Genomic DNA, 21817 nt, shown 5'->3' with positions numbered 1-21817 from the left:
CTGTTTTACTTTTATTATTTTCTCTTGTACATGTTCTAGAATTTGTGCTTCCAGCATCTCTATAAAAATAACACATTTTATATTAAGTATCTGTTAACTAGCTGATTCTGTTTTTTGTCGAGCACAAACATGAAAGCCGCCCAGTCTGTTACTTCAGACTGAACCTGTGGGGACATGTCTAAAAAGCCTGTTACAAATGGAGAATAACCGGTGGAGTTCTGCTGATGCCTGTGCTTCCAAAGCTCAGTTCCAGCCTGGCAGAAGCTCATTTGAAGTTGTTTAAGAAAAATAATTGTGAGTAGCAACACTCAAATTTAGTGCCACAGAATCATTGCTGATTTTTTTTTTTTTTTTTAATCTGTTGCACTTCTCACCAAGAGAGAGAGACTGCACAGAGTAGCAGTTGGTCTGAAAGTGTATTTGTGCATCAAAAAAGAAAAAGAGGATCACAAGGCTGTCTCCTGAACCGTGTGAACCGTGTGAGCCGTCAGCCGGCACGAGGGCCAAGCCCTCGAATCCTCCGAGTCGTCCTCCTCCGTCTGTGCTCTGTCGCTCTCCATCTCCTTCTCCTCTGTGACAGTGTCTTCTTTGGAATAAGCTTCTCCGTTGCGGTCCTTTTGGGCCATTTGATAAGGCTGTGTCTTGCTTTGTGTGGGCTGGCCAACAAGGGTAAACACACTATTGAAAGCACAAATACTGAAAGACGAACAAAAGTGGAAACAAGTGGAAATATGAGGTTACCTTCTGAGCCAGAGGAGTGATACAGCAAAGCTTTTCTCTGTAGCGGTCGGGCAGAAAAAAGAGCAGCGTGCCCAGGACGGGGTACACTGTGCCCGGGGTCAGCTCCTTCTCTTTCATAGGCCCTAGTATGATGACAGTAACAGGGTGATATGTGCAGAAGAGGCTGACTGGACCTTATCAGAAGAAATCACACAGTTTCTGTAACCCATAAACAATGTTGGGGAGTAATGGAATAAATGTACTGGTGTTAGGTATTTAAAATACAAAATATGAGTAACTCCTTTACAGTTACCATTTAAAAAGGTGGTATTCAGAATACAGTTACTTTGCTGAAATAAAGGGATTACACGGCTGTATTTTCCCGTTTCATATGTTCGACTATGCCCTCTCTATTTTTGGTTTCCACGGCCCAAACAAAACATGCATTAAGAGGCTCTAATGCCTGTGTCTCAATCTCGTGGCCCATGTCACCCCTACTTGCGGCATATTACTTGAAATATTTTAAAGAATTATTCACAAAAATGATTTAATATGAAGGCAATAGAAGCTGCATTCTTTAGGGCTATCTAAAGAATGGGCAGTGTAGTCCGTGCTGCAGGGAGAATGGACTGCCATACTCGTTATGTGTTTGTGAGCGCGAGGAGGGAGAAAAAGGAGAGTCGAAAAGTACGAGTTGTCATCGACCAGAAGCGGGAGATGGAAGTATGCAAATATAATAATAACCACTGCAGCCAAAAAGAGTGCCTGACGAGCCCAGTTGTAAGTAAGCTATCCGGTTGTTCAGTCTGACGTCACTAGCAGTGTCTGGGTCTAAACGCCGCTGCAGGTCCATATATCAAACGATCACTATGGCATTACTGAGAGTTGAAAAACTGTCTAAAGTCTTTCATCCTTAATAAAATGATCAGCGTTCTGCTCTACCAGGTGTAACAATTGAGTTTAACATCCAGGCATCCATGAAAACGGAATTTATGACATTTAACGGAGTTAGAAGTTAGCAGGGAGTTAGCTCGCTAGCTTCTATCTAAATACAATATAGCATGTCCTGACTGCGGGGTTTTGGAAACAAATTAAAACGTACAGCTCTGTTATCACTTCCAGCATAAATGAAGACAGAAAACTAAACAGCAGTGACGTTTGTAGGGTTACTGAAGTTGGGCTAGCTGCTATATAATGATGTGCTACGTGACCGCTAGCGACACAGCTATGTTAGCATAATATAAACAAGCTAACTTTTTTCCACTCGATAAAAGTTAACGTGAGTGTTCTCGGTGGTCAGGAACAAATGTAATCGCATGGCAGGATGCTGTAAAAGGACCAAACTTCAGCCAGGAGAACAACTGAGATAATCCATCCACAATACGAGGTCAGTCATTCATATACTGCTGCATGGGCTGGGCTGTAGTTACATCCTAAGGTTTTAAAAACTGAGCTTAAATAAATGATTAGCGGTAATAAAAGCCGAGGGAGGTCAACAGTGATCACTGACTGTTTTAGGAGCTTTTTGAGATCAAATAGAAGAAAATACATAACATTAAGCATGTTAACAACACAAAAGCCATATTAAACGCAGACTACTTTAGACCCGGAAGTAGGATTCGTCGCGTCATCACTGAACAACCGGATTAAGACTCGACTGTACACTTTTTTTTGGTGTTTTTCTCTGAAACAATAAGTTTTGTTGAAGCAGCCTTTCAACACCTCTCTCTGTCTCTCGCTAGCAAAGTTGACCCAGAAAAAAAAGTAAAGCTAGTTTTCGGCTACGAGCCCGACGTATTAGCCAGAGGTCCCTTTACTACGGACATGTTTTATATACGCGTGAAACAGTTTTCTATACGAGAGCGCTGCAAAAAGTGCAGCCTTACTGTAGCCGTCCACCCTACTGTTACTCATTTTATATTAAGATTTAAAAATCTAGTCGGTGTTGGTATGGCGAGTAACCTTCAGTAAAAGTAATAATTCACACAGCAATAGTACGTTCACGTAGTTTAAAAAAAATGGATTACCTATTATATTATCAAAGTATTCAGAATACGTTACTCTCATTGAGTAACATAACGGAATACGTTACAAAATACATTTTGGGGCATGTATTCTGTAATCTGTAGTGTTGAAAGTAACCTTTCCAACACTAGCATCCATATGCTTTATGGGCAAAGGTTCTTATAGTGTACACATTAGCTATATGACCAGAATGCCAACATGGTGCAATGAATACGCAATTCCATTATGCTACGCTAGCTAAGACAACATTTAGTCAACAGCACATCACACCTATATGTGAGAGTTATGAGTGTATTGGTCATTTCACAGGTCAAAAAAAATCCCAAAGTTAATGTTAAATTATTAATTAGTACTGGTCAAAATCAGTTTTTGGTTTAAATATAATGACGCAGAATAATAATTTATGATTAGAGTTGTAACACAAAAGTGGCTAATGCTAAAGTTTTCCTAGCTAGTCATATCCTGTAAATGGAGCCAATTCTCTAACATTAATGGCAGAGTCATTATATTGGCCAAGTTGGCTGGGGAATCAAGGTGTCCACTGGGTTAGTGGAAAAGAGGAAAGAAACAATAAGGTTATATAACAGACGATGTAAACCATTTGTGACACAGACTACAGCTACATGTGTATACCTGTTAGCAGGCTAACTATCAGTCCCACCACCACCACAGTGGCTGAGTTATGAGCGCTGTACCACATGTAGGACAATGAGTAGAGTGCCTTCACACCAGCTGACCTGAGAGAGGGAATAAAGAGACACACAAAAAAACAACAGTTTAAATGACCTCCCTCTTGCTGGCCCTACTGTCCATGCTGACTGATATTTATAACATCAAACTTTGGTCATCTGTACAATCAACCAGCACTCAACACTACTAAACCATATTTAAAGTGGTTTATCTTGAGATGAAATGTGTTACCCTGACTTGGCTGTGGTGTTCATGACAGTGGTAGTTATGTTATCAAACAGTGGCAGAGCAGTGGCGTTGAGTGCAGGTGCTGGCGTGGGAACAGACATGCGCATCACAAAGCTCCCGATGCCAATCCAGAAAGCCATGACAAGGCCCGATACCAACCCAACCACTGCACCCTGACAGGAGGACAGAAGCAGTGTCAATTTATGTGTGACCACAAAAATAACAACAAAAGCCGTTTCAAACACTGACTTATTAGTAGTCTTTTCAAGCAACCAAAAGAAGTCCAGACACTTTTCTTTCCAAGCTCCTTAGACTACGATGACCTGGATGACTGAGAACCTTCACAGACACTGAATTATTAGTAGCCCCAAGTTAAAACAGGACTCACAATGGGGTTTGCCCAGGGGAAGAACATTCCCAAACAGAAGAGTCCCAGCAGGGGTCCGCCAACCATGCCAAAGATACTGAAAGCTGCCTGAGGACACACAAGAAGAACTAATTAAAAACAAACAAACAAACTGTAGGTCAAATCACAATAATGAATACTAAATACTTAGTGTCTCTGTGTTGTTGCTTTTAATATTCTGCAGAAAGTTGACAACTGTCTTGTATGAATAGTCTTTTTTTTTTTTTTAAACCAGTGCCATGATTACCACCATTCACTTTCCAAAACTTCTCAATTCACTTAAATGTAATAAAGCATTTTCAAACTTTTTGATGAACAGTTACCTGCAGCATAGATCCCATTATAGAAGCAATGTAGGCCATAGCCAGACACACCAGACCATAACCCAGGGCTGTGGAGCAGATGAAAAACAAGCACACAGTGGTTACACCTCCAACTTCAAGTATTTAGAACCACAAGTAAAAAGCAAAGCATGGACTGTATGGCATCTTTACTCTGGTAAAGACACACACACATACTTATGTGAATTGCTAGATCAGACTTCAGATTGCTGCAGACTGAGTCTGTTCTCTGCTATGATTTTTATTGTTTGATAGCACAATTCTGGCTATGAGCACAGCAGCTTTGTCTAGAACAGGGAAAGACTTGATACTCGTTTTAGACCGTGAATGAGGGCCTACACCAAACCCTAGTTAAGAATAAATAAGGATTTCTTGACCTAGATACCCTACTCTAAAAATATGGAGTAGAATACGCCGACATTAAGATAATAAAACAACACTAGTACACTCAAGTAAAATGAAAACATCTACTACTAATACCAGAATAAAAGCATTTGGCTCAGAAGGTAGTGGGGGGGTCAGACCTGATGTGTCCACGGGAGTGTCAATGTTAGATAAAAGCACTTGAATGAACGAGGCTTGCAGTAGAGTAGAAAAGGGCTATATTCGCTCGAATCCATTAAGCATGCAAGTAAAATGTGAATTATTCTTTACCCCAAACAAAAACACAATCCCAGATTAAAGTCACACAACAGTACTTGAACTCCAACATAACTGCATGTTTAGAGCAAAGATGAGAAAACAAAACTCCACTACTTGTCTCACCGAGTCCTTTGGACAGCAGCGTGGCCTTGCTTTCAGTCATATTTGGAAAATGAGGTTTAATCAGGTCCTCCATAGTTACCGTTGCTAAGGAATTGAAGGCTGACGAAATAGTGCTAGAAGAAGAAAACAAACAATCAAACAAACAAACCGGTTTAAGTGAAAGTTAAGGGTGGCTTAAACACATCTGCACTGCACAAGCCTCCAGGAACCAGAACGCCATCATCTCATACGCCTGACTTTTACAGTGAGATCTATTCAGGTGAGAGTTGCTGATACTCATTTTTTTGGGCTGCACATCAAAGTAAAGCTGATAACTATGCATGTAAAAGTGTTAACATGGACTCAATATGTTTTTATATACTAGATTTTATTGTTTAATAACCAACTTAAAAGGGTAATGACATGCCTTGTGATTGAGTGCTACAAGTACAACACACACACACACACACACACACACACACACACACACTGAATAACAGCTGCTTGACATTTTGATAAAGCAGCATAGCCTTTGCCAGCCTGACTTGTTATTGCCAAAACTCGTAATTAAAAAAAAAAAAAAAAAAAGTACTGGGTTCAGCCCGAGGGTTACAGTGGGGCAAAAAAGTATTTAGTCAGCCACCGATTGTGCAAGTTCCCCCACTTAAAATGATGACAGAGGTCAGTAATTTGCACCAGAGGTACACTTCAACTGTGAGAGACAGAATGTGAAAAAAAAATCCATGAATTCACATGGTAGGATTTGTAAAGAATTTATTTGTAAATCAGGGTGGAAAATAAGTATTTGGTCACCTCAAACAAGGAAAATCTCTGGCCCTCACAGACCTGTAACGTCTTCTGTAAGAAGCTTTTCTGTCCCCCACTCGTTACCTGTATGAATGGTACCTGTTTGAACCCATCATCTGTATAAAAGACACCTGTCCACAGCCTCAAACAGTCAGACTCCAAACTCCGCCATGGCCAAGACCAAAGAGCTTTCGAAGGACACCAGGAAAAGTATTGTAGACATGCACCAGACAGGGAAGAGTGAATCTACAATAGGCAAGCAGCTTGGTGTGAAAAAAATCAACTGTGGGAGCAATCATCAGAAAATGGAAGACATAAAAGACCACTGATAATCTCCCTCGATGTGGGGCTCCACGCAAGATCTGATCCCGTGGGGTCAAAATGATCAGGAGAACGGTGAGCAAAGATCCCAGAACCACATGGGGGGACCTGGTGAATGACCTGCAGAGAGCTGGGACCAAAGTAACAAAGGTCACCATCAGTAACACACTACAACGGCAGGGAATCAAATCCCGCAGTGCCAGACGTGTTCCGCTGCTGAAGCCAGTGCATGTCCAGGCCCGTCTGAAGTTTGCCAGAGACCACATGGATGATACAGCAGAGGATTGGGAGAATGTCAGATGTGGTCAGATGAAACCAAAGTAGAACTTTTTGGTATAAACTCAACTCGTCGTGTTTGGAGGAAGAAGAATACTGAGTTGCATCCCAAGAACACCATACCTACTGTGTAGCATGGGGGTGGAAACATCATGCTATGGGGCTGTTTTTCTGCCAAGGGGACAGGACGACTGATCCGTGTTAAGGACAGAGTGAATGGGGCCATGTATCGTGAGATTTTGGCCAAAACCTCCTTCCATCAGTGAGAACTTTGAAGATGAAACGAGGCTGGGTCTTCCAACATGACAATGATCCAAAACACACCGCCCGGGCAACAAAGGAGTGGCTCCGTAAGAAGCATTTGAAAGTCCTGGAGTGGCCTAGCCAGTCTCCAGACCTCAACCCCATAGAAAATCTGTGGCGGGAGTTGAAAGTCCGTGTTGCTCGGCGACAGCCCCAAAACATCACTGCTCTCGAGAAGATCTGCATGGAGGAATGGGCCAAAATACCAGCTACTGTGTGTGCAAACCTGGTAAAGACCTATAGTAAACGTTTGACCTCTGTAACATAACCTTTGTTGGCAATAACAAAGTATTGAGTTGTATTTTTGTTATTGACCAAATACTTATTTTCCACCCTGATTTACGAATAAATTCTTTACAAATCCTACCATGTGGATTCATGGATTTTTTTTTCACATTCTGTCTCTCACAGTTGAAGTGTACCTCTGGTGCAAATTACTGACCTCTGTCATCATTTTAAGTGGGGGAACTTGCACAGTCGGTGGCTGACTAAATACTTTTTTGCCCCACTGTATAAATAACATGAATAAGTTAAAACACCATTTGTAGTTCTGCCTGGGTGGTAAGGTAGTAACCAGCTATAAAAGCTGATACAGGAAGGATTGCGACCAAGTTTTCAGCGGTCATCTACTTTTAAGTTTGCAGAACACTTTTTAAAAACACAATTTAAGACTTAAAAAAAAAAATACATTTATACCATTTTCACAGCAGAATGCCACAAAAATCTAGCCCTGTATGCAGTGTCATCAGTGCCACGAATAAATAGACGAATCCAAGAAACACAACCTCTATTTAAAGTGCTCTGAAAAACTTCCAGGAAACAACTGTTAATAATGACACCAGTGCAATTAATAACATAGTGAACTGCAGTCAATATACCTTTGTACATCATATATAGTTAATCTCAAGGATCACACTATTCTAGTAGTTTAGCCAACTAGAATTTCCACAGACACATGATTTTGCTATGGATGTTAGCAAGTAAGATTAGGTTAGCCAGCTTGCTGTACTATGGCCATTCTGCACCCATCTGGTAGTGGTTAATCTCGATTTTTGTGAGTAGTCTCATGAACATAGTCAAAAAGGCTACCAAATTAGTTTGAATAAACATCTGGTAAACACCAGGGACAGATAGCTGAAGTTCTGATTTAATCCCAGAAACCAAACAATCTCTCCATGAATCAAATGTCCTGTTATATATTCTGTTAGCTTAATTGCTAAAGTGAATACAACATGGATTCACACAACATGTGATGTACTCTGTAACCTATGATTTTTAACATTAAGAGATAATAGATGACAATACCTTAAATCAGTCATAACACAGAGTGTGTAAGGGTGTGTGAATCCCGACCATCAGTCGTGGTTCTTGGGTTAATCACCTGAGTGCTCCACTGAAGAGGCAGGCCACAAACAGCCCCGGAAGCCCAGGCAGATCTCTGAACACATCCATCACAAAGTACAGCACCATCTAAAAAAAAAAAAAAAAAAAAAAAGAAACTTAACATTAGATCTAAAACATTAATAATAATTTACTGATACTTTTAAAGATGAAATAAGAGCTCACCTGATCATTAGTCGTGACATAACCCTTATCCAGAGGGCTGTCTTCTCCATAGCGAGCAAACATGACCAGACCCATGAGACATCCTAAACACAGGACAACCTGCTGGCATGGAAAGACTACGTAGCAGGACCTGGAAAGGCACGATGGGTGACAAACAGATGGTTATCAATAGGGTTTAGTGGTTTTTAAACAGAAGGCGTTAGCAAAGCTTTTTCTGACAACTTCATGTTACTCACATGACAGCTTCTTTCTCTGTGCGGGAACTGAGGTATCTCTGGACCTGGGCTTGGTTCACACCGTACAGAGCCAACATCAGGAAGACCCCCCCAACACCAAGTGTCCAGAAGGTGTGGCGCTCCAGAGGGTTGGGGTTCAGGCTACAAAGGTAGAGAGTGAAAGAGCTCCTTTGCAAGAAGTAGTTCCAAAATATGTAAAGGCAGTACTTTTGGCAGATTGGTGAACCTCTGAGAAACTCTGCCTCTCTAAGAAGCTCTTTTTATACCCGATCATGCGATTATTGACTCCAGCTCATTCTTTTTTGTCTTTCTATGTTCCGCTGTAAATAAAATATGGACTTGTGACATTTGCGAATCAGTGAATTCCATTTTTACCTCCTGTTTTCTACCTGGTGTCATTGAGTGAAGCAGAACTCCTTTAATTTAGTTGCCTTTCAAATATGCAAACTACTTACTCTAGTCCAGAAATACGGCTACCGTTGATGGCTTTCCTCCAGACCTCTGCTATTCCTCCTGCCTGACTAGTCCCCACCACGATGACTGCCAGTTGGCCCGCAAACATGACCACCGTCTGGAACACGTCGGTCCACATCACTGCTTTCAGCCCCCCCTGGGAGACAGGAACAGTAGCAGATTAACATCGGACCATAATGTTCATCATTACAAGTAATCTCATCTGAACTTCCTAAGTTTGCCTAAGCTTTTTCCAGTGTTTTTCACTCCTTTGCTTAGTAAGGATTTGTTCTTATGAAATATATAAGCTGCAGCTGGAGAAAATCTTTTAAAAGACTTGTTTTGTCAAAATGACAAACTGATAAATGTGTCTTAAGATTGGTGAATTTAGACTTACCAAAGCAGTATACAGAGTGCACACCAATCCCATAGCCAGCACTGCCCCCCATAGGTCAAATCCTGTCACTGCATTTGAACAGAACGAAAACATTGAACACTGCAACAGGTTGTCCAACCTTCTAGGTGTGACCTAACATGAAAAATGAAGTAATGGCCCATGCATTACCTGCATTAAGAGCTAGTGCTGGAGCATATAAGACTACTCCCATATAAATGACCTGCAGAGGAAGAAACCAACAATATAGAAGAGTAAGGCTCCCAGAAAAAGAACACAGTTCAGAGGTCATATTTTGGAGTTCACTGATAAAGCTCTTTTAAATACACTGTACAGGGCAGGCTTATCAGCCTGGGTCATCTTTTAAAAGATAAACGATATGGTCTTACACTCTAAAGGTCTGTACATGATCTGAAGAAAAGACAAAGAAAACTATTCTTCATGTATTCTGTTCTTATGCGTTTTGTTTATTTGGAAAAATTGTTGGGGAAAAAAACGATTGGAAAAGTAAAGTATCAAGGTGTTGCAATGAGCCAGTCAAATTCACAAATCAATATCTAATATTACGCCGCCTAGAGAGTGAGCTGCCTCGGTGGAGGTTTGAACTCTTGGAGTGGTTCTTGTTTATTTTGGTCCGCTTTTCATTTATTGTTTTACTAACAAATTCCATTATCAGAGATCTATTCTTGAATTTTGTTAGATTATACAAAGTTAGGAAAACAATGTTTTATGTGGAGCCTGATGTTGCCGTACACAGAGACTAATGATTATCTCACAGTACAGCGAGCACTGGTGTCACAACCACAACACCTTTACTCTAACGCATCCCCAGACTCAACTAACTCACCATGGGTCTGTTGGGAGTTTTTAGAATTTTTATTTCTTTTTTCCTTATTAATTGTTGGCACAAGCTACCGGTGTTAAATAGCACATAAAGTTGAACTGTGAAGCCCAGTGTTAACTGATTGTGCTGTGTGATCCAGTGCAGTGGGTGGGTAAAGATTTTGCATTGCATCTGGAAATTCTCATGATGATGTGACTAAAAACAGCTCAAAGCAATAAGACTGATTTAAAGACAACTGTAATACCGGTTTACTAGTTACTGTAGATATATAAATGTAGAATAATCTGCAATATATGATCTCTGTTTCAGATGATTTAAGCTTTCACTGGGTATCTATTGCACATTAAAACATCACTTATTCATAAGGATTCACAAATAAACCATAAAAATACCATCTGAAAGATGAAGGTCGCAGTCCCACATATGCGAACAGTCTTGTTAAATCGCAGTTCCAGATACTGTCGAAGAAAGAATGTAAAAGAAAAAAAAAAGAAAAAAAAAAAAGAGCAAAATCAAAAATCTAACCACATATCATCTCAGAGACAGCCTGTAATATGCATTCAGCACATTAGATGTTTACTGAGGATCAGAAATGGTTGTTTAAGTTCTGATCTTCGGCTTAGACATCAGTCATTTGTCCAGTTAATTTGTAGTGAAGCACCAGAAGTGAGTGGAGTTTAGATAAAGAGAGACGTAGATTCTTGAGGCAAGGACATTTGTTTCTCTGATGTGAATGTGTCAGGGGTAACACAGATAAGACAGATAAGAATGTTAAGCTCTGAGATCATACTTGAGAAAGGCAAAAATAGAAAAAAAAAGTGTGCTGAGAGAGTGCAAAACTGAAAAATGCAGAGGAAAAAAAAAGATTACAATTAATAATCATTTTAGAAAACAGAGACCAAGTCAGGTCAAACTACAAGTGCCTGATGGTTGTTCATTGTCTTGTTTACGGTGTGTGTGAGAGATAAGAGATTAACCCAAGGAAACTTACGACAATGACAAAGCAAAAACAAGACAACACAAACAGTAAAGGCCAGATACAGGTGTGTAATCATGTTAACTGTTCTTGTGAATACCTCGTAAGCACTGGACAGTCGCAGTCTGTAAAAGACTGGTATGAATACATGAGCTGGAATGAGAAGACCCAGGAAATAGGAGCATCCCAGAAACCAGTACTCTGTCCCAAATGTGTACACCTCAGATGGAGCACCCAGGATGGCCACAGCTGACTGAAACGTGGCCAGCAGGGAGAGGGACACAGGCAGGCAGCTCATCGAGCGGTCAGCCATCAGGAACTCCTGTGGCAAACAGCACAGGCGTCACAAATCTTTATTAACATTTAAAAAGGAAAATTGACTTTGTACTCTTTCAATAAAAAAAAAAAAAAAAAAAATCATACTTGTGTTGTGCGCTGGCGTCCCCCAGAGAAGGCATAAAAGAGGCCAATGCCAGCTGAGGCCACCAGCAGCAAGGCAAAAATGACATAGTCCACCGTGGTGAAGTGCATCTGCACCACCTCCCCCATGATGAGCACAGACGTGGAGGGGCTGAGAGAGTGAAGGCCTTTGGAAGCACAGCCTCTGAGAGGCTGAGATGACAATGTCAGAGAGAACACCTCACCCAAAGGGAGACCTGCTGAGAGCTGGAGAAAACAAGAGGAAGTAGGAAAGGATGTAAAGTTATTTATCCAACTTGAAACCTGGAGGAAGCATGGGCAGCAGCTCAGAAATATACTGAGGCAGCAGAGGCATCGAGATGTTGTATGCAAAAATAACAAATCTGAAGGGACAGTTTTTGTGAGTTTGGTAACAAAGAGTTGGGGTTTGAACAGAAACAGGAGTGCGTGGTTTGTAAAAATTTTGCAAAAACCGTGTATACAGATGTTTCGCTTTGGTGCGACTAACAAATCTCCAGACAAGACTCCAGCATTACTGCCAGCTCTAACACTCATCCATGCTGATACAGAGATGATCCACTGCCTATAATTACCATTCAAATTTCCAGATGCTCTGCTGTCTGGTGCTTTTACATTTTTATTTTTTATTTATTTATTTATTATTATAATTATTATTATTATTATTATTTTTTTTTTACTACAAACAAACTTTTTGGAGAATCTGGTCTGGAAAGTTTCCATTAAGACACAGTTCAGGTTAGTCATTCAATAACTAGTTGCTCTTGCTAGTGAAAGGATACTGTCTCATCTAGTGTGTAATACTTATTCCACTGAGTCCCCACACTCTCCCTCACTCAAAGTTGTTATTAGCTTTCTGGAATTTAAAGGATTGAAATTCATTAACATTTCTTCAGTTTTCTTTGAATCATAATCTTCTGCACAGAAGCCTGAGTAGGGCCGGCTTTGGGCTTGCTGGAATTTCTTATGAGATCTCCTCACATATCTCTCAAGCACTTCTCCAGAAACATTTTGGCCTCTCCGTCGAGGGTGTGCATCAACCATAAATAAAAAAAAGATGGATGTAAGACCACACTCACTGGCAACTAATTAATCACAAGTTATTCACCAATGAGCATATGGTACCTCAATATGCTCCTTTATGACACTAAGAAATAGCAAAATTTATAAAATGCACCTAATATTTTATTCAACAGGAGCAGAAATGTGTGACTGAGCCCATGATAAACTCAACAGTGAGATATTTACAGAGGTCAGGACAGAGGCCCATTTTCCCATAAATCCATTTGCATCAACAGTAATCATCTCCTGGTGCCCACTAAGAACAGCAGGTTTTAGGCAATTGTGCTTTGGTTTAACTTTTCAGATCTGGAAGTTATATAGCTATCTTTTTATACCATCTATGATGCAAATAAATGCCTGATATATACTCATTATGACAGTTTAACCTGCTGAGTTACATATGACACGAGTGGTTTCTATTCGTCTGCTAAGATTTAATATCTATGCATCATGATGTAACCGTTTCTGTGTCAGTCTTAATGCAATTCTTAGGTATCAAAAAAAACCCCAAACAAACAAATACCACAAACAAAATTATGGGAAAAGAAGAAATGACTGTACCTATTGAGACTGAGCTGCTGCAGGCTGACAGACACTCAACACCCTCACTTAAGGTTTACTGGAGGACGTATCCTGCCTTGTCACAGCAGTCAAACATGAGAACTGTGAAGACAGAGGAGAAACTCTGTATGTTTTTAAAAAAGCAGCCCCTGTGAAGCAAGTAAGACAAATGATCTCGCACAATATTATTACAAAGGATTCAATATATAAGGATTAATTTCACCAAATAAAATCCAACATGTTATTATGCTTTAACAAGACACACAATCGTGTTCCCTGTACTTTGTTTAATGCTGAAAAAAATGATTCTCCCATTGTTCCTCCCCCTGCATTTTCACTCCATGCAGCGCTCAACTGAAAATATTCCTCCCTCTCCTCTACATATTAAACCAGCTTTTCTTTCTTGCTGTTGCTTTCTCACAGCGTGTTGAGCTGCACTATCCCACACTTCTTATGACAAGAAAAAGCTGAAGGGCAGCTGATTGCAAAAAGGTCGGGCTAAGAACACAGAGCAAAGAGCGAGACTTTGTCAGTCTCAATTACTTAGTTTAACCATGAGGTCCTGCTGTGTGGAAACATCAGTTTTTGTTTGTGTCTAATGTGTCACCCAACAGCTGATCAAAGGTTAACTGTCTGATCAGATAGTAAAGAATGTGTGAGAGCAACTTACTAAAAGAAAAAAAAAAAAAAAAAAAAGGAGAAGAAAAAGTGGTGCTTTAGGAAACTGCCAGCATTGTTGACACCGACTGCTTTTCAAGGATTATGAGATTTCCATCTGGAATGTCACTGTCTGCCTTTACACAAATACCACTTTCACATGGACACCTGCTCAGCTGCTCTTCAGAAAGCTACTTGATACATCTTCATATGTTGGCAGCAGTAAATGGCACCTGAAGTTCAAATGTTTCAAATGACAAGTAGTGAAAGATCTAGATGGGGCTACTGAGTTTTTCATGGCTGGAGCGCTTGTTTGTTTCCATTCTAGCAACTTTTAAAAGACAAGCTCGGGAAGGATTAGCAGGAGTGACACTAGATGTGTGAGAATGTCTTTAAAGATCAAGTCAAGTGGCTTTATTGTCATTCCAACCATGTGCAGTGGTACAGTACACAATGAAAATAAACAACATTCCTCCAAGACTGTGGTGTTACATATGACATAACAGACAATCAACACAGGTTTATATAAAGTGCAATGTGCAAAAATTGCAAACAAAACAAAGACAGTGCAGACACATAAGTGCAATAGAAATGTGCAAAAGACTGAGCATTGTGCAGAAAGCATCTTGGTGTATGAAGGTGTGTGTGTGTCAGTCCAGTCTCTCTCTCTCTCTCTCTCTCTCTCTCTCTCACTCACTCACTCACTCACGCACACGTCTGTGTAATAGTCTCAGCTGGTTTGATCAAACACTGGCCAATAAAACATGTTCTTAAATCCCACTTATATCCCAGTGGCTCATTATGTCTAATATACACAGCTGTGACAGGTTGGGAACAGAAGCAGCTGCCAGTGTTTCATTCAAAAGGCCTCATAACGCAGAGCAGAGTTACAATGCTGCTGTTTAATGTCACAACACAAAATGGGTCACTTTTATATCAGTGTTGCCCACATGCAGGCCACCCAAGAATATTTTTTTATTTTTATTTCTTCATCTGCTCAGGACAGTAACATGATTAGCTCACTATTGCGCTCTTGTTTTTAAGTAGCTTGTAAACAGCTACCTTTGTTCTTCTGTTTCCCTATGGGAAGGCTGGACAGGTTTCTATTGTGCTTGTTATTCCATTGTCTCCAATCTCTCACACTGCAGTCAAACTCCAACTCTACTGTCTGGCACAACAGCTGGTGACAGCAGCCCTTGCTCTGCTCTGGAGATCTGCTGCAAGCTTGAGGGCAACTCTGAGCAAATGAAGAACTGATAAAGCTATACTGTTCCTCAGCAATCTGCACAGCAAGAAAGAAAGCTGCAGTCATGATATCACAGAAAGCAAATATTGCTTATATGCTCATCTCAGCTGCACAGCTCTTCTGATTGCAAGAGGCAAAACGAGGGCAACAACCTTGTTGACGGCTTGTTCAAATCAGTGAATGAGGGGTTTCAAGAAGGCTCAGTATAACGAGGATCATTTTGAACTGGAATCATGCAAAGCTACTCACCAAAGGTACAAGTATAAAAACAGAGCAGAATAACTCATGACAGCAATAAAGATCTGTCGTAACAGTTCATCCTGGTTTGCAAATTCAAATGCCCACCAGGCAGTTAGTAGATGCAGTTTTAAAAGGTTTTAAGTAGTGATTCTATTGATATTTTATATGAGATAGAGAGATAGATAGAGAGATAGAGAGATCTCTACCTCTTTTCCATATGGGACATGAGCAGGGGCTATCCAAATGTCTCACATCAGAGTACCCGAATCCACATGAAATGACCTTTACGGCACAGATTTAGTGCTTGCTATCAACTGAGCTTACAATGTGCAAAATACCAGGCTTTTCCCATACATGATCCAATCCAGTTTTATTTTGCATGACAAAGCATAACACAAAAATACCAAATGGCAAAACACTAAAACAATAAAAACAAAAACTACAAGGTAGTAACCAGTGCTGTCATTTGAGTTAGAAGCCAAAGAGTGAAAATGAGTTTTAAGAGTGAGGCACTCCAACATGGGCAGGAAGATGGTTATAAAGTTTAAAGGCTACACCTGAAAAAGCCTGGTCAGCTTGTTTGTTTTTTTGTTTTTTTAAATCAAGCTTTTGGGAATTACCAGGAGCTGCTGGTCTATGGACCTCTGCAACCTCAAGGGGATGTACAGAGTCAACAGCTCAGAAATGCAAGTTGTAACTGAGCCTTTAAAAGTTTTAAAACCAAATGAAATCTTAAAATGGACCCTAAAAAAATGAAGAGCCAGTGGCAGGAGGCCAGGATGTGGGAAATGACTGAGGCATGTGAGTGAAGCATTGGTACGGCCCATGCAAAGTGGTTCAAGCAAGTTGTGATAAAAGCATGAATAAGATATTCAAAAAACTGTAAAAGATAAGACATATTTGATCTTGAATAAAAATGATAAAAAAAACCCTGAATGATAAAAAAAACAAAAACAAAACAGCTTTAAGAACAGCTAATCTGCTGATTTAGTTTAAAAATCACATTTAAGTTTGACAAACAGTAGCCAAGGTTAGTTACTCCGGGGTTGTTATTCAGCCACAGTAGGCCCAAATCCAAGAGAGGAGCAGCACAGCTATCACTAGGTCTGAATACAGACCTAGTGGGAGAAGAAATCAGAGGGAGAAGACGAAGAGAAAAGACAATGGAGAGTCACCAAAGGAAACCAGGAAGGAATCTCTGTGATAAACACCAGCTGAACCACCGCAAAGCCTAAATTACACAGTAATGTGCAAAGTTTAAAGCCACCCCTCAGGTCTTTATATTAGGCTCTTCTTTGAATGTTGGCGGTCTTTTGTTCTGTACATTGTCGAGATGATCCCACACAGCTTCAACTCAATTTTCAGCATTTCTCCAGTCCTTAAGTCATGTCTTTAGGATATGACTATCAGATGCTGTGGATAGTTTTTCTAGGCCTGGTGCTACTTTTATCCTATGCTCTCTCTCCATTTTTTCTTTTTTTGGGCTGAGATTACCAAATTTTGGACTAATAGTTTTTCAGAATCGTCTTATTGGTCCAAGACTACTTTATGCTCATCTGTTATCTGTGGGATTTTTCAACCAAAGAAATTGGAATAAATTATGTCCTTTTGTAGCAGACTGCTAATAAAAAGCCGAAAGATACTATTTAAAATTGGTTCTTTGCCAATGCTGGTTCATTCTTTGAGTGGTTTGAAAATGACTGAAAAAGCAGCCAATGTCCAAAGAAAAAGCTCGAAAGACCGAAGAATTATTGTCCACACCAGTGCTTAAAAAAAATGAAAATACAAGAAGGTCTAGGTCCTTGGAAGTAAAATATAAAGAAATGAGGGCTGGTTCAAGAGTTTTGCACAGTACTGTACTTTTCCTGTCCGTGAGTTCACTAGAAATTGATGACTACACTTGCGTAACTCAAAAAGTGTGCACAAGTTCTGCGTGGACAACCATTTGCATGTCCATCTGCAATTATGCTGTGTGGGTCTCAGAACGTTCACTTTATGTGGCCTCTAACCGGACACTTGACAGCAACCCCACATGCTACTCCAGTCTGAATAGTGTACAGTTAATGGCTTGCTCAATAGGAAGGAAGACTCATGGCAAGAAATTTACTTCTGCACCAGTTGGCTAACGCCTATTTCACCTACTTACTTCAAAATGGGAAAATTCCTTTATATGGTGTACACGGTCTCAGTGAACTTATCTCGCAAACTTATTTATTTAGCCATGCTTTAGGGACTAGTAAAGCGCTTTATAAATACAGGCCATTTACAGACCATGCTCTGTGTGCCTGTGCGTTTTCAGCGGTGGCTGTGCCATCTTACGCAAAACACCACAACGAGGTCATGGAGGTCGTGGTTGCCTAGCAACAATGGGACAACAATTGTACATTACGGTGGTGGCATCATCCTTGTGTAGTGTGTGAATTGTAGAGAAAAAAAAAGGAAACCTGCTTTTTGGTGGTGCGAGGAAGGGTGAGCCTGGGAAGGTTTGCATCTGTACAGGAGCAACGCCTGAATAGGGCCAATGCTTTGTACAATCCGTTTAAAAGCAACCCACGCGCTTTCATTCTCCTCATCAGACAGAGTTCAACACAAACATTCCTCTTAAAGCAACTTAGGTTTCACAGGATATTAAGAATAGGGACTACAGGGCAAATGGGAAGAATACTACCAATGTCCTATTATCCTTTGTAGTGTAATCACTAGCTGGGCCCACGTCCTCATTTTAGGATTGACAGTGTTTTAGTAGGTAAAGGTGAATGCTTGGACATGAATTGAGCTGCGGTTTGGGGAAGGCCTCGAAGGGGACTGGCAACGGCTCCCGGGCCTGGCAAATCCAAATCTACTAAATGGAAGTGAAGAAGTTAAAGAATTGAGAACAAGGACAGAGGAAGGGTGGGGTACGTAAACGAGAATCAACAGTTTGCAGAACTGGGGGGAACCTATATAGATGGCAACTGGAAGGAGCGTGTTTGGAGGTGTGGTCCCGCTCCTGAAATTCAGATACATAATCTCCAATAGAAAAATCCAACTGATTGTTCATCCAACAGATTTTTTTTTTTTTTTTAATTTGATTTCAGGCAATTCCAAGGACAGTCTGACCAAACTCAGTGCAACTTGTCCTTTCCAAGTGACTTTCTAAATTTATACTTATCTGGACAGTGAGGACCATTTCAGTGAAGAGAAAACACCGATTTCCATTTCCTGACATGTTCCAAGACCTCTGCCCCTATTAAATGAAATGCTGGAGGTGGTGAAACCAGCATCAAGACACCAGCATACAAAAGATCAACATTTATTAAATCGGACACAGGACAAAAAGGACGAACTGTGGAGCAGAAATGGGTTGCAAAGTGGCTTGTATAGGAGTAGCAACTGCGGACAGGCTAAATAAGATTTGGGTATGTTAGTTTTAATCATCAGATTGCTGGGGCTTTCTTTGTAGTATCATTGGGTTTTTACAATCTACAATCTTACAATATAAAGTACCTTGAGGCAACTGTTGTTGTGATTTGACGCAATATAAATTTGAAATTGAAAATTCAGTGAACGCAAAGGGAGCAACTCGAGGTTAAGTATATTGCCCAAGTCACCATCCAAATCACCATTGCGGTTAGTGATCAAACCTAGTTTGAGTGTGTCACTTGATATAAAAGTCAGTTGTAAAAGTGGCACAAAGGTCACAGGATTCCTCAACTTAATAAGAAAAATGACTCGTGGATAAAAATGGCGTGTTCTGGTAAATATATTTAACTTCTTTTGTCTACTGGACCATGAGTTATATGAGGTTATGACAATAAGAAATTAGGTAATCCACAACTACTGTATATACTGACCATTAAAAAAAATACATCACTTTCAGAGACACTGTACATGTTCAAGCTCCATGTTTACACACAGGCACAGCTGGTCTACTGTCATCATCTCTGGAATTTGTGCAGCCACAGTCTCCAGCTGAGTTTGTATCTCAGTTACCCTAAAAGCCCAATAATGTGAGTAATCATTAAACCTTGAGCCACAGCCTGATCTGCTCTGTAAAAGAATCACCACGAGCACAGATATCAAGGTAAGAGGGGGTGGGCGGAGACTGGAGACAGTGGATTTGTTTTTTTATAAGCAACAAAGATAAAGTGCATAGTGCAATGCGGAGTATAAAGCAATCACCAGTGATTGTTTTACACCCCAACCCTGATATCACTACTTAATGAGCTTTGTTATGAAAATACAAGTGTTGTTGTTGTAGTGAATGATGACAGTGTGCTATTATTTAGCGATAACTGGTAACGTAACGCCAGAGGTGTCGGAACGCTGGCTTGCAGAGTATGGTGTAGTTTCTCACTGGCAGCAGAACAGATAAGCTGAGAAAACCGGACCCTTAGATTGGACGACACTTTAAATGTGGCAGCAAAAGAAGAATGTCCTTAAATAAATACGTTACAAATGAACTTTATTTATACAGCGTCAAATCACAACGGTTGTCACACATCCATTACCCTAGACCCAACAAAAATGCAGAGTTATCAAATTCCAGTTCAGGGATCTCTTGTAATGTAATATTTTATGATGTTGTAGTTGACATATAAAAATTGTGATTAAGAGACAGGCTCCGTTAACACAATTATTCGCCGTACTTATCTCTGAGTACCTGAGAGCGGACAATTTTCAGAATACGTTAATAGTGACGTGAACGTCACAGGGTAATTAAGCCACCGTAAGCAGTACATTGAGTGGAATTGCTGGTTGCTGTATTGTTATGCTAAGTGTGAAACATAAAAACACACGTAAAACCTTCCACTTAATGCTGCTCCCAGCAGAGTAAGGAACATTAACCTGGAAACGCAAACACGGACACATTAGCAGGCTACAGACTCCCCACGCGCTTATTCATTCCAGCTGCCTGCCACACAGCTAGCCAAATCGGCTCACCTTTGCTACGTAGCTGCAGTTCTGTTTTCAGGATAGCTATAAGAGACATTACTTAACCCTAAAGAAGCACGAGCAGACGAAGCCAGGTAAATATTGATCAGTGCGCCCACATGGTCTTGTTTCCCAGTCACCCTGACCTAAACTTCACATTGGTACCGCGTGCACCAACGTGAAACTAATCTGATAGCCGGCTCTGTCAGAGCCCTCGGCGACAGCTAAACAAGCGAATACCAGTCCCCCTTGATAATATTTCCTCTTGAGTGAATTTATTAGCTCAGCATGCTTACCTGTGGACGAGTCTTCGCTGGCAACCTGCTCTAATTGCAACACATCACTGGGTTGAAGCCACTTCATGAGTAGGACCTCCCATTATCCTTGACACTAGATGCCTTCACGTGCTCCCCGTAAACTAAAATTAAACCTAACCACCTCCATATATTTCATTGGGTTTAAATTACTGCCGGGTATCTACTAAATATGTTACACAAGTAGTTTCATAAAATTGAAATACTCCATCCATCATGTCAACTTTGTACTTAACGGTACTTAAATACAAGATCCTGCTAATTTGTTGACGCCGCTCTTATAAAGATCTTTGGCAGTGGCAACTTTATTTAAACCACTGAGACACAACCCAAAGAATTCTTTAATAATGTGAAGAATAAATCAGAATGCTAATGAATGGTTTGCAATTATTTGAAATACGTTCACAGCCCATTCTTTCCCTTTCCCAAATCCAATACAACTAGTCTTTCTAAAATCTGTGAAGGGAATAGATTGCTCTGGCACTCTAGAAATCTTTAAATATTAGACTATGATTTGAGAGCTCTAGTTTTCCACCTGGAATGAATTGAGGCAACAGAACATGGGAGCACTGTAACTGTTGCAGTCATTTCGGGCATGATGACGATGTTTGTCGTGATGCCAGTGAGCAGCCGCAACAGTACCGGGGAACCGGGGCACGTCATCATCGCTGGTAATTGATCACCATGGCAATGGCAGCTGATTGATTTTGCCGACTCATTGACATATCCCTCGTTCACCCCACAGAGCACACGCACACGGTTGTATCCTACCTGTCTTTTTCCATATCCAAAGCTAGTATGAAGACATTTTCTCAGTATTCATACCCCCGATGACACACGCTCGCTCCGAGTTCAGACAATGCATTATTGACATTCATCAAAACGGACCCCATGACATCCTTCACTGCTCCCAGTGCGCATTGGTAAATACGCAGCTGCACACATCTCTGTCCCCTCTTCCGGCTGGTGACTCATGCGCCTCACTGAATTAACGGTGGCACTACAGAGGAGGGATGATACTGTAGAAAGTCAGGGTACATAACATCAACTGATTG

General features: G+C 40.6%; 1 protein-coding gene across 2 annotated transcripts; it reads right to left on the bottom strand.

Annotated features, from left to right (window-relative positions):
* Positions 1–212: 212 nt before the first annotated feature.
* Positions 213–21665, bottom strand: slc5a6a (solute carrier family 5 member 6a). 2 transcript variants are annotated; one of them, XM_026194805.2, is made up of 18 exons: positions 21534–21665; positions 13392–13493; positions 11754–11996; positions 11431–11652; positions 10747–10812; positions 9682–9733; positions 9514–9581; positions 9119–9273; positions 8664–8804; positions 8428–8557; positions 8243–8331; positions 5176–5288; positions 4393–4460; positions 4052–4138; positions 3667–3836; positions 3379–3482; positions 742–863; positions 213–656 (listed from the first exon to the last, which is right to left on the bottom strand). In XM_026194805.2, the coding sequence occupies exons 3-18, from the start codon at positions 11877–11879 to the stop codon at positions 447–449; spliced, it is 1923 nt and encodes a 640-aa protein (XP_026050590.1). In that variant the 5' UTR covers positions 11880–11996; positions 13392–13493; positions 21534–21665; the 3' UTR covers positions 213–446. The 2 variants fall into 2 exon arrangements, with proteins under 2 accessions (XP_026050590.1, XP_026050589.1); XM_026194804.2 differs by lacking the exon at positions 21534–21665 and adding an exon at positions 20745–20883.
* Positions 21666–21817: the final 152 nt, after the last annotated feature.

This window comes from Astatotilapia calliptera, chromosome 15 (genome assembly GCF_964374335.1).
Source record: "Astatotilapia calliptera chromosome 15, fAstCal68.1, whole genome shotgun sequence".
NCBI classification, from domain to species: Eukaryota; Metazoa; Chordata; class Actinopteri; order Cichliformes; family Cichlidae; genus Astatotilapia; species Astatotilapia calliptera.
The sequence above is the reverse complement of the archived record's forward strand: the minus strand, read 5'-3'. Positions and strand labels throughout refer to the sequence as shown.